The sequence below is a fragment of the Mastacembelus armatus genome, chromosome 1, assembly GCF_900324485.2.
Source record: "Mastacembelus armatus chromosome 1, fMasArm1.2, whole genome shotgun sequence".
Lineage (NCBI taxonomy): Eukaryota > Metazoa > Chordata > Actinopteri > Synbranchiformes > Mastacembelidae > Mastacembelus > Mastacembelus armatus.
The window spans coordinates 9,810,110-9,821,364 of NC_046633.1; the positions used below are offsets into that span (position 1 = coordinate 9,810,110).

An 11,255-nucleotide genomic window follows, 5' to 3' on the forward strand; every position below is an offset into this window, starting at 1 on the left:
AGCCAACATTCTCAAAGAGACCGATACAGGATGATGTAAGTGATGCTAACTCTAATAGTCACAGCTGTCACTTGGCTTGTCCTGCATTATAAGCAGGACTCTTGTAAAGTCATTATGAATCAGTGAACCTACTGCAAGCAACTAAAGTAAATCTCCCCCGTGCCACTCACCCTCACTGATATTGACTACAAATTAATGAATATCAGGTACCAGGGTGACATGCTGCCACACTAACATAGAATCACTGTAACCACAAAACTGCAATCTTTACAGCTTTATAAGAACTGACAAGTAAGGGTTTGGTGTATCTATGGCTTAAAGAAGGAGGAGGGGGTTCAAAAGTAGTGCCATTAATCAGGCATATGTCTGTAGCCTCCAGACAGCATTAGAGATGTCTAAGGATAGAGCTGAATGAAACCAGTAGTGGCTCGAGTTTCATTCCATACTGAATATATGTATTCAGCTCTCTGTCATTTATCTTGATCTTTGTAAAAGATATCATCCTGAAAAGTCTGGTAAATGGCACAAAAAGGCTACATTACAGTTTTCCTGCATGGTAATAAGCTGGAAGTGTACGCCTGTTTTAGGTGGAGAGCACATACTGCAGACTGAAATAACTGCTTCATTTGTTTGGTTTAGGGACATTATGTTGTTTGGCAAATGCCCGGGGGACACTCTCACCCTACAAACACTCACTAAAGCATTATGTCATTACTACGCAGAATCTCTGTGTGAGGTATTTTTGTGTTTATGTGTGTGCTTGTGTTTGATTGTTTATGTGGATAAAGCCCCCGTCCCCCCTTTTCCTGTAACATGCCACAGGCACATACTTCTTTGTTGTTTTTGGAAGCAGAGAAAACGCATATAAGCCAGACTGTCCTTTGAACTTTCTTTCTCTGTCAGTCTCTGTTAGACACAATCACTATAGGCTTGTGTCTGAGTAGTATGTGTGTGTCTGTGTGTGTTGAGAGAGGGAAATACTGTTTGTGTTTCTAAGTGAGAGGACAAAGATGAGCATTTTCTCAATCGCTAAGAAGTAAACATTGCCACAATTAACCCCCTCTACCTCAATTTCTACCCTCCTCCATTCAATTCACTACTTATACCAAGAACAATTTCATGCTTATCTGAGTACTGTTTGTAGGATTTCCAAAATTATTACATTAAATGTTTGCTTAATGTTGCTACAAACAGCAAACAAATTTATAGTATATACATTTATATTATTTATAGTATATAAAAACACTTTTTCTTTCTGCTGTTAGCAACTTAAGTTCATTCAAAGGCATTCAAAAACACAGATTGACCTAACACTTGGCAAACGTGTAGAATGATCCTGAAGTGGTCCACACATGGAAAAAACATTAGCATTCACTAAAATGAGATTTGTGTGTGCATGTGTGGGTAGTGTGTGTGCATGTATAGACACACAATGAGGGATTATTTAAACCTAAAGCTAAGACTGATTTAACAGTGTGAGTGAATACCATTTGAGAACACAAAAGAGAGGGCTCATGTGAAAAAACAGAGAGCCAGGGAAGATCAATGATCTTTTTTTTTTTTAAATCCAGGCAGCACTTTTGGACACATACTGTAAGTGGTTATGTGCATGGAAACAGGCAGGTGCTCCAGCTAATTCCTTTGTAAAGAACATAAGCGCACATGCCCCAGTCACGACAAGTTAGCCTGGAGAATCAGGTTTGTTAGGAAATGTGTGTGTAGTGTCTCTAAGTATTTGAGGGGTAATTAGGGGATTAAGGTAACAGAAAAATAAAAAGAATCTAAAAAGCAGATATAATAATGATAACAACAACAATAATAATAATAATAATTCATTATATATTCCTGCTAATTCCTTAACCAGCTGCTGGAGCGTATCCCAGATCTCTTTGGGTGAAAGGCAGGGGTACACTCTGGACAGGTCACCAGTCCATCACAGGGCCACACAGAAACAAACAACCTCACACACTCACTCATTCCTATGGACAATTTAGAGTCACCAATCAACCTGACATGCATGTTTTTGGACTGTGGGAGGAAACCGGAGTGCACAGAGTAAACCCAGATGGTGCATGCAGACAAAGATGGCCAGCTATGTCTTAATTACAGAGCACAATGATCAGTTAATGGTTTTAAGTTAGTGACACATTTTAATGCACCATGATAAACAGAGTCTAATGTATGAACACATTGTACTTGTACATTAATATATAACAAGTCACCATAATCAAGAATGAGCAAGAAGGGGGCACTGTCAGCCTTTTCCTGGCTTGCAAAGAAAAACAAGACTTGTGGTTTCGTCTGCATTCAATATAAGCTTGAGTTGAATGAGCTGAGTCTGAGTATGCGTGTGTTCTCCAGGTGTGCCAGTAAGACTTGTGGGAGGAGAGAGCCCCAGGGAAGGCCGGGTGGAGCTCTATCTGTCCGGTCAATGGGGGACTGTGTGCGATGATGGATGGACTGATCGTGATGCTGAAGTGGTGTGTCGACAGTTGGGCTACAGGTGTGTATATATGGGTTTGGTAGCCTGGCTTTCCATTATCATACTGAAAACATCAAAGATAAATCACACATTGTAAAAGCAAGTTCTGTTCTGTTGCCATATGAGCAGATGAAGTTGTTAAAACTCCACACTCTGCATTCAGATGCTGGTCCAGTTGGGAGGACTAACAATTACTTGCACTATGTTGTCGAAGAATTGTTTGGTGAGGATAATGTCCAAATGTTTTTATTATAAACTATAAATCTATGTATTTGCAGGATAAAATACATAAAAATTATCTATCTATCTATCTATCTATCTATCTATCTATCTATCTATCTATCTATCTATCTATCTATCTATCTATCTATCTATCTATCTATCTATCTATCTATCTATCTATCTATCTATCTATCTATCTATCTATCTAGCTATCTTTCTTTACACATATCTTAAGCTCACATGATCCTCTGTTCTCACATTATTATTCTTTTACCTCATAATTTAACATATTTTTCATTTTCTTATTCAGGGCATTGGAATAGAGATCAAATTTTGGAGAAAAGCACAATTGTGAGCTATGGCAGTGCAATGTGTTCATGCTATACATTACACTCACTTAAGTGAATCCAGACCCTCACTCTGCAAAATCAATCACCACTGCTTAGACTTGGCATCTGTCTTACACTCGCTTCCACTTGGTATATCTTTCATCTCTTCATCTCTCCATGCACACACCATATCTTAGTTTCAGGTTAATGTCAGTATACTTTGATTTAAAATGATTATATTCCAGTAATGCACTCAGGACTTTGAGTACTAATGGGCCCCTGGTGTGTGCCCAGCTACTTTTATTAGTGGTTATTAGCTGTGCTCTTTCATAAAGCCAAGATAAACATCCAATTTAAGGACATGTCAATTGTGCAAAAGACATATTCACTGTGAGAGAAATGTTGAGGCAAAGCAAATTACCTCCTCTCATCCTCCTTGTCCATCATTATCTATTCCCTATGAGACAGTCCCACTTTCTAAAACAATGGCAATGGTATGACAACGGAAAACCGTACAATAACAGGCTGTCTTCATTTTCTTTTTCCTTAGCAATGGATTCTCATCCACTAAGTAGATCCATTATCCATTTATCCACCCAATTTTCTGTATGTAGACAAAAGCCACATCTGGTGAATATAAGTGTGACAGAGAGGGAGATGCAGCATGTTGGAGGCATGTGAAAGCCATATTAGGCTCATCATTCGCATGTGTGAATGATGTGCGCGCACGCACACACACACACACACACACACACACACACGTGCACACGATCGCGCGCGCACACACACACACACACACACACACACACACACTTTCACAAAGTCAACAGTGTAACCCAGATGGAGGCATATTTCTTATAATAATTGTAATTATAATTTGGAAACATGTTGAAGTTTTGAGGACTGTCCAATGTAATATTTAAAATGCTATCTGAAAGACAGTCATCTAAAATGTTAAATATTATTCATGGTAAATGAAGCAACAATACAAGACACATGAGAAGAGAGAAAACAAAGAAACTACTTGGATTTATTTTTTAACTTAAGCATTTGAAAGTAAAGTTGCATGAGTTTGTTTTCACTGATGTTGTACTATTACTCTGTGTTGCCACAGAAACACATAAGTAGGCTCAATGTCAGTCCCCGGGCTTAGTTCCAAGCGACTTGGAGGTTCACCCTTGTCATGCTAAGTACTGCTTGGGGAGCTGTTGGAGACACAATATGTGTCTTAATAAGAGACACAAGATTCTCTCTGGATGAGAGGCCTGTCACCCTTAAATCCCCAGGGATGCAACATGAAATCTTTGCTCTCAGTTATCTTTCAATCTTAATTAAAATCAGTTACAGCACATGGAGCTACACTTACACAACCACAATCTACAGGCCTCGTTCTGCACAATCTACAGGCCTCGTTCTGTTAGCTATTTTCTAATAAAGTAAGAGGTGAGATAGTGACACAAATACTGGCGTTATCAGATCATAAAAGGGGTTTGACCTGCTTTGCATCACAGCTTGAGAATGTCAAAACCATAATATCTACACTAACATGTCATCACTACATGTATGTTCTTTGCACACACACACACACACACACACACACACACACACACACACACACACACACACAGTATATATTAGTATATTTAGCTAAGCACCGATCAGAATTTATATTATTTAAAAATTTAAGGGTTTTTCAAAACGTCACAAGAGCAAAACATTTTTGGTGTGATCTAGTATGTACCCTTTCATTTTAAAATACATTTAAAATAGTAGAATTTCTGCAGTTGGTTTTATTTTCCAACATAATAAAAATGCAAGGCTCCAGCCGATCTCCGTGACCCTAAAGAGGACTAAGTGGGTATATATAATGGATGGATGAATAGTAAATATGTTGTTTTTGGCAGTCACAACCTGACTCTTAGGCCATGACAAAGAAATAATAACATTTTTCACTTTAATATGTTGAGTTTGAATGAAGTAAATCAATAGTTATGAAATATCAAATTGTGACCTTTCTGCTCCCTCCAGCGGGGTGGCAAAGGCCCGCATGATGGCGTACTTTGGGGAGGGGACAGGGCCAATCCATGTGGACAATGTGAAGTGTAGCGGAGAGGAGCGTTCATTAGCAGACTGCATCAAACAGACACCCGGCACACACAACTGTCGCCACAGTGAGGATGCTGGGATCATCTGTGACTATCATGAATCCCAACCCAGTTATAAAGAGATCAAAGGTCAGTCTATTATTTAAGTCTGTTTTTTTTTTTACTTTGCTCTGAAAATAAGTGTAGTTTCGGTGATTTATTTCAAGCTCCATGGAAACCATAATGTGTTTGCCAAACTAAAATGAAAATATAATGAAAAACATGTCTAAAGAAATGTCAAAAGGTAATATTTTGAAAGGAAAACGGAGGATCCCAGTGTGTGTATATATTTCAAGATGAAGAAAATGTTATGTTATGGCTTCACACAACCAGACAGACACACAAATCTATCTGTTACCTCAACATAAAGTACTGTGCAAAGGATTTCTGCAGTGAAAGTACACAGGGGATGGTTTTAATATAAATTACATATGGGGTTTTTCATTCATTACCGTTATACAAACTACAATAAAGGGACAAAACCTAAATCTATTCAGTGTTTTTTCTCTTCAGTAAGATAAATTATCTCATCTGAAAAAGTATTTAATCTGTATTTGTAGATTTCAACATAACATACTGAAACACACACCATGGAAATGATCTCTTATTTATTTTAATGTATTATATTTCAGGTCCATATGTAGCAGGGAAAGATCACTTTCAAATATTATCATGTTTGCCATCAGTCTAAATATTTAATGAGGGCAACATCTGAGCCTAAATGTATGGTTTAACAATCAGCAGCCTCCCACACACTCACATATACACACATACCTAATAATTCCTGCTGTGTCTCTGTCAGATCCTGTCAGCTCAATTTGTGGTCTGCGGCTCATACACGCTCGCCAGCGCCGGATCATAGGAGGAGAAAACTCTCTGAGGTAAGTTGGAAAGTGCACAAGAGATTAGTAGGGCAAGGAGACATATAGAGTCTGAGCACATTTTTCAAGTCTCTGATGGAAAACAGATGATTTGAAGCTACAAAGAAAGACAAAGAAATATTAAATTTGTCTGTATGTGCACAGTTGAACAGATACTATATATAGTGGAAGCATGAGAATGAGAGAGAAAGTTACCATTTGTGTTTATTTGCTTAGTGTGTGCAGTCACATAACTGCGTTAGGTGTTACACATACCACATAACATAAATGCACATCTGAAGAATGTTTTTAATGCACTCTGTGTTTTGATGTCATTACCTTTCACATAACAGCATGAAAAGTTATCCTGCTAGGTATGCAAAATTGTAAATGTTGCTGTGATGGCTTCCTGTTTTAAGGCTTTGTTTTTATGAATCAGCCATATGTGCTGACTTCAGAAATGTCTGAATAGGACCCAATTCACTCCTGTGTTATTTAAATTTTTAAGTTATTTATCCATTTGCTTGTGTGTGGGTGTGTGTGTATGCGTGTGCCTACATGTTTTGCTGTGTGTTCATGTCTATAGAGGTGGCTGGCCATGGCAGGCTGCAATTCGTTTACGGGGCTCTAGAGGAGACGGGAGGTTGGTGTGTGGAGCAACTCTCATTGATACTTGTTGGGTCCTCACCTCAGCACACTGCTTCAAGAGGTGAAATACACACATCCACTCACACACATGTATGTACTGTATACAAAAACATGTCCGCTTTTTAAGCTGTGTTTGGATTTTCTGTATATATTGGAGTTTTGAAGTTATATCTATTCATGGAAATGTGAGTATGGTCATGCATACATTTTCCAGTCTGTTCTTCAGTCAGACACTAAAGATGTTAACATTAAGTTGCTGTTTTTATTTGAAGTTTGAACTCATCTATACCCGCTACAAAATTTATTTGCTTCCTCAATATAGCTAAGTCGGACAGAGGCCTGGGAACCTCTATAATGTGCACAGCACTCGCTGGTGATTTGGCTGTGATTGTGGCGCAGGTGGCAGGGAGACAGCCAGAGTTACTTCATTACAACTTCATCTGGTCAGGGGGCCTCCCCATGACTCCACATCCAAAATCCATCACTGAATGTGTAAAGCAGAGACGGCAGAAAAGAAAATTTATTGAACAAAGACAGACTTAACAAATTTGTGTAGCACTGAGAAAAAAAGGGTCTGCATTTGATATTTGTCCAGTACAGTTAATGTTGTCAGATGCAATTTTAAGGGTAATATCTTTTGGTTCCAGGTGTAAGTTCCAATGTTTGGGTTTGGTAGGAAAACCAGAAGTCTGTACCGACAGCAACAGCTCCACCACTATAAATCCTAATGTTTCCACATTTTTTCCAGGTCTATTTCTTCAACTGTTCCCAGGCCCATTTAACTGTCAGACCTGTGCTCTTTAGTAACTTTTGTGCAAAATGACAATAGTCACGTTAAGAGTTAATACGGTTTTGTTCCAGGTGGATGACTTCACTTGTGCCATGTATAGTGGCACAACAGAAACTACAATATAAAGCATTCCACTGCCATTATTTACCATTATTGATGTGTATGTGCCACAAAAGACATTGTACTTCATCTTGGAACATACATCTTTGCTGTACTGCAAATTAAAACCACTTGGTATATTGTAATCAGCACTCCTACATTTGATTGATACAAATAGGGCAATTATTTGACCACCAGTGCAATTACAGATGGGAACAATGAATTTCACTCTCTACTACCAATTAGTGATTTAAAATTACAGAGGCTAATTAGTTAGCCTCAAATGCAATACAGGTTGTTCTTGTATCTGAATGTCATAACTCGTTTGAACAAAAAAATATATAAGGCAGACGTTATCCAAACATCTTAGGACATGTTAGTGCGTGACTAATGACTTAACTCACTTGACACTCACTTAATGCCTCAGTAATCCAATAATAACAATAACAACTAGAAAAGGTAATTTCGGAAGAAATTACGTGGGAGAGCTGATACGCTGACGAAAAATACGAGGAGTAATTTGAAGTCAAAAAAGCAGACGAAAGAAAAAAGTGCCAAGGAAGTAAAGAAGTTGACAAAGTAGAAGAAGTTGAAATAAAAGGAAGGAAAATGAAGTTGAAAGTAAAGAAAAAAGGCAAGAAGTAAGCATGAAAAGAGAGGAACTGAAAAAAAAGACAGACAAAGAAGAAAGTACAGGATGAGTAAGAAAGGGTTGAAAGGCAATGAAAGTAAGAAAGAAAGGTGATGAAAGAAAAAAGTGCCAAGGAAGCAAAGAAGTTGACAAAGTAGAAGAAGTTGAACGAAAAGGAAGGAAAATGAAGTTGAAAGTAAAGAAAAAAGGCAGGAAGTAAGCATGAAAAGAGAGGCACTGAACAAAAAGACAGACAAAGAAGAAAGTACAGGATGAGTAAGAAAGGGTTGAAAGGCAAGGAAAGTAAGAAAGAAAGGTGAGGAAAGAAAAAAGTGCCAAGGAAGCAAAGAAGTTGACCAAGTAGAAGAAGTTGAACGAAAAGGAAGGAAAATGAAGTTGAAAGTAAAGAAAAAAGGCAGGAAGTAAGCATGAAAAGAAGAAGAAGACGTACTTTATTAATCCTCAAGGGGAAATTAAATTGTTACAGCAGTTACTAAAGTTATTAAATGTAATATTATTTAAATTATACAAATTGATTAAGTAATTAATAAAGTAATTAATAAAGCAATCAACGTGTATGTAGAAAAGTAAAGTAATTTGTTTTTGAGAGTTGGAGTGTGTATGTGTGTGTGCATGTGCGTGTATGTGTGTGCGTGCATGCATGCGTGTGTATGTGGTGTGTGTCTGTGTTATTGTTTATATTATGGAATTATAGAGTCTTATGGCCGTGGACACAAAAGACTTCCTGAATCTCTCAGTCTTGGTTTTAGGAGGAATTAGTCTGGGGCCGAATGAACTTTCCGTTCGCCACAGATCCTCATGAAGTGGGTGGGCAGAATTGTCCAGTATGGAGTTGATTTTGTCCATCATCCTCCTCTCTGCCACAGCCTTCAGAATGTCCAGTTGATGGACATACTCCAACCTGTTAGTTGTATTTGATGATAGTCAGTAGCTTGTTGCACACGTCAAAGGAACAGAGTCTCCTGAGGAAGAACAGTCTGCTCTGTCCTTTCTTGAAGAGTGCATCTGTATTGTTTGACCAGTCCAGTTTGTTGTTAATGTGGACTCCAAGGTATTTGTAGGAGTCCACAATCTCTACTTCGTCTCCAAGGATGGAGACAGGGACTGGGGTCTTCCTGCTCCTCCTAAAGTCCACCACCAGTTCTCTGGTATTCTTAATATTGAGCTTTAGACAGTTGTTACACCAATCAACAAAGCTTTTTATCAAGTGAACTCAAAAGAGGGACACTGAAGAAAAAGACAGACAGATAAGAAAGTACAGGATGAATAAGAATTGGTTGAAAGGCAATGAAGGTAAGAAAGAAAGGTGAGGAAAGACAGAACTAGGAAGAAGAAGAACAAGAAGTACTTTATTAATCCCCAAGAGGAAATTAAATTGTTACAGCATTTATTAAAGTTATTACATTTAATATTATTTAAATTATACAAATTGATAATAATTAATTAAGTAATTAATAAAGTAATAAAGCAATCAACCTTCATGTAGAAAAGTAAAGTAATTATTTGTTTTTGGGGGTTGGTGAGTGTGTGTGTGTATGTATGTGTGTATAAAAAAAGGAATATAAACAAACTAAAATAATCAAATAAAGGGGGATAAAGGGTGTGAACATGTCCTGCCTAGTGAAGACGTCAAGGCCAACAATGGTGCCTACGGCAATCTGCCAGGAGCCAAGTGCTTGGTAAGAAGTGAAAGAAGTACGTTTCATGTCATTTCTCGGGGGTGTGCACATATTTACCTGGTTCACCTGAGATTATTTACATGTGAACAGTGAACAGAGTACAAGGGGGGGGGGGGGTCGCATTACCTATAATGAGGTGAGACGGGAAAAAACGGACTTCTCCTTACGTTCATACGGATTAAATAAGAAGTGATGATTTGTTTTCGACTTGAATTGTTTCACTCAAAAGAAAACATTTCAAGCTTTCTAGCCATATAATTCTTATTTTTAGGAGCCAAGTATTCGCTGAGATTCTGGTTGTTTTATTTACGCGTCTGTGAAGAGAAATGGCAGAGACAGACAAGGCAGAGATCGCACCCTGTCGGCTTTCTTTATTTAAAAAAAGCACGACGTTTTGTTGTTATTATGATGGTATACCACTAAAACCAGATTTGAATGATAGATTTCTTTTATCTGTACGATCAGAATTGACGGAGTAATTTCAGTTTGTTTCGGCCTTATCAGGAAACGATGCGTCAAAACGCGCCGGCGCTTGCGTCGACCCCAGAGGGTTTTAAGCAGCCAGTCGGGTTTAAGCAGCCAATATATATATATAGCTCGGTGGCTCCACACCAGCTAACGGGGCTAGGCTAGCTGGCTTTGACATTAAGCAGCCAGTCAGTCTAATTAGCAATCACAGATAGCCGCTGTTATGCTAATGCTTTGTTTTGATCTGTTGCTATGGTGACCTAAGCCCAGAGTGGGAGGGGGAGTGACACAGCGCTTTACACACGCTGAGTGAATGAGACGCTAACAAAACTTCACCTCACACAACGGAGGACTACAGAAAAACTATAAGACCTATCGAAATAATTCTTTCACTAACAGTGCCAGGGGGCTTCAACGAAGAGACTGATCTGCTTTTTGTGAAGATATTCCAAAAAATGAACGATTGGTGGCGAGTTAGAAACAGCCTTCATTTGCGTTTTCCCCCAAAACCCTACGACGGTTTTAGAATGGGAGTGAATGAGAGATTGAGCAGTCACTCTCTGTCTGTTTGGCCACGTTGCGAAAAAACCGTAGGTCCTATGAAAATAAGAAAAGCATTGCCTGAAAGAGGACAAAAATCTCTACTACTTTTGAGAAAATGGTGTATGAAGAGTCAAAATTGTGGCCGTGACGGCGAGTTAGAGAGAAAAATTTTCCATAAAGTTAACAGCTTCTCCCGCTCTAGCTGTGACGTCACACGCTCTAGCCTGCTAGAGGATTCTGCAATACACACCAATGGAAAAGTTGAAAAATGAGCAAAAACACCCTAAAATATAAACTGCCAGAAATCAAAAAGTATAAAAGATATCAAGAAGCTGACTT

General features: G+C 38.4%; 1 protein-coding gene across 1 annotated transcript in view; it reads left to right on the forward strand.

The window, feature by feature from the left end:
- prss12 (serine protease 12) overlaps positions 1-11,255 on the forward strand; it is a 45,777-nt gene that overhangs the window by 5,931 nt on the left and 28,591 nt on the right. The window contains exons 8-11 of the mRNA XM_026302632.2: positions 2,362-2,503; positions 5,062-5,267; positions 5,980-6,058; positions 6,624-6,746. Coding sequence (XP_026158417.1) covers positions 2,362-2,503; positions 5,062-5,267; positions 5,980-6,058; positions 6,624-6,746 — 550 coding nt within the window. The remainder of the gene's footprint in view (positions 1-2,361; positions 2,504-5,061; positions 5,268-5,979; positions 6,059-6,623; positions 6,747-11,255) is intronic.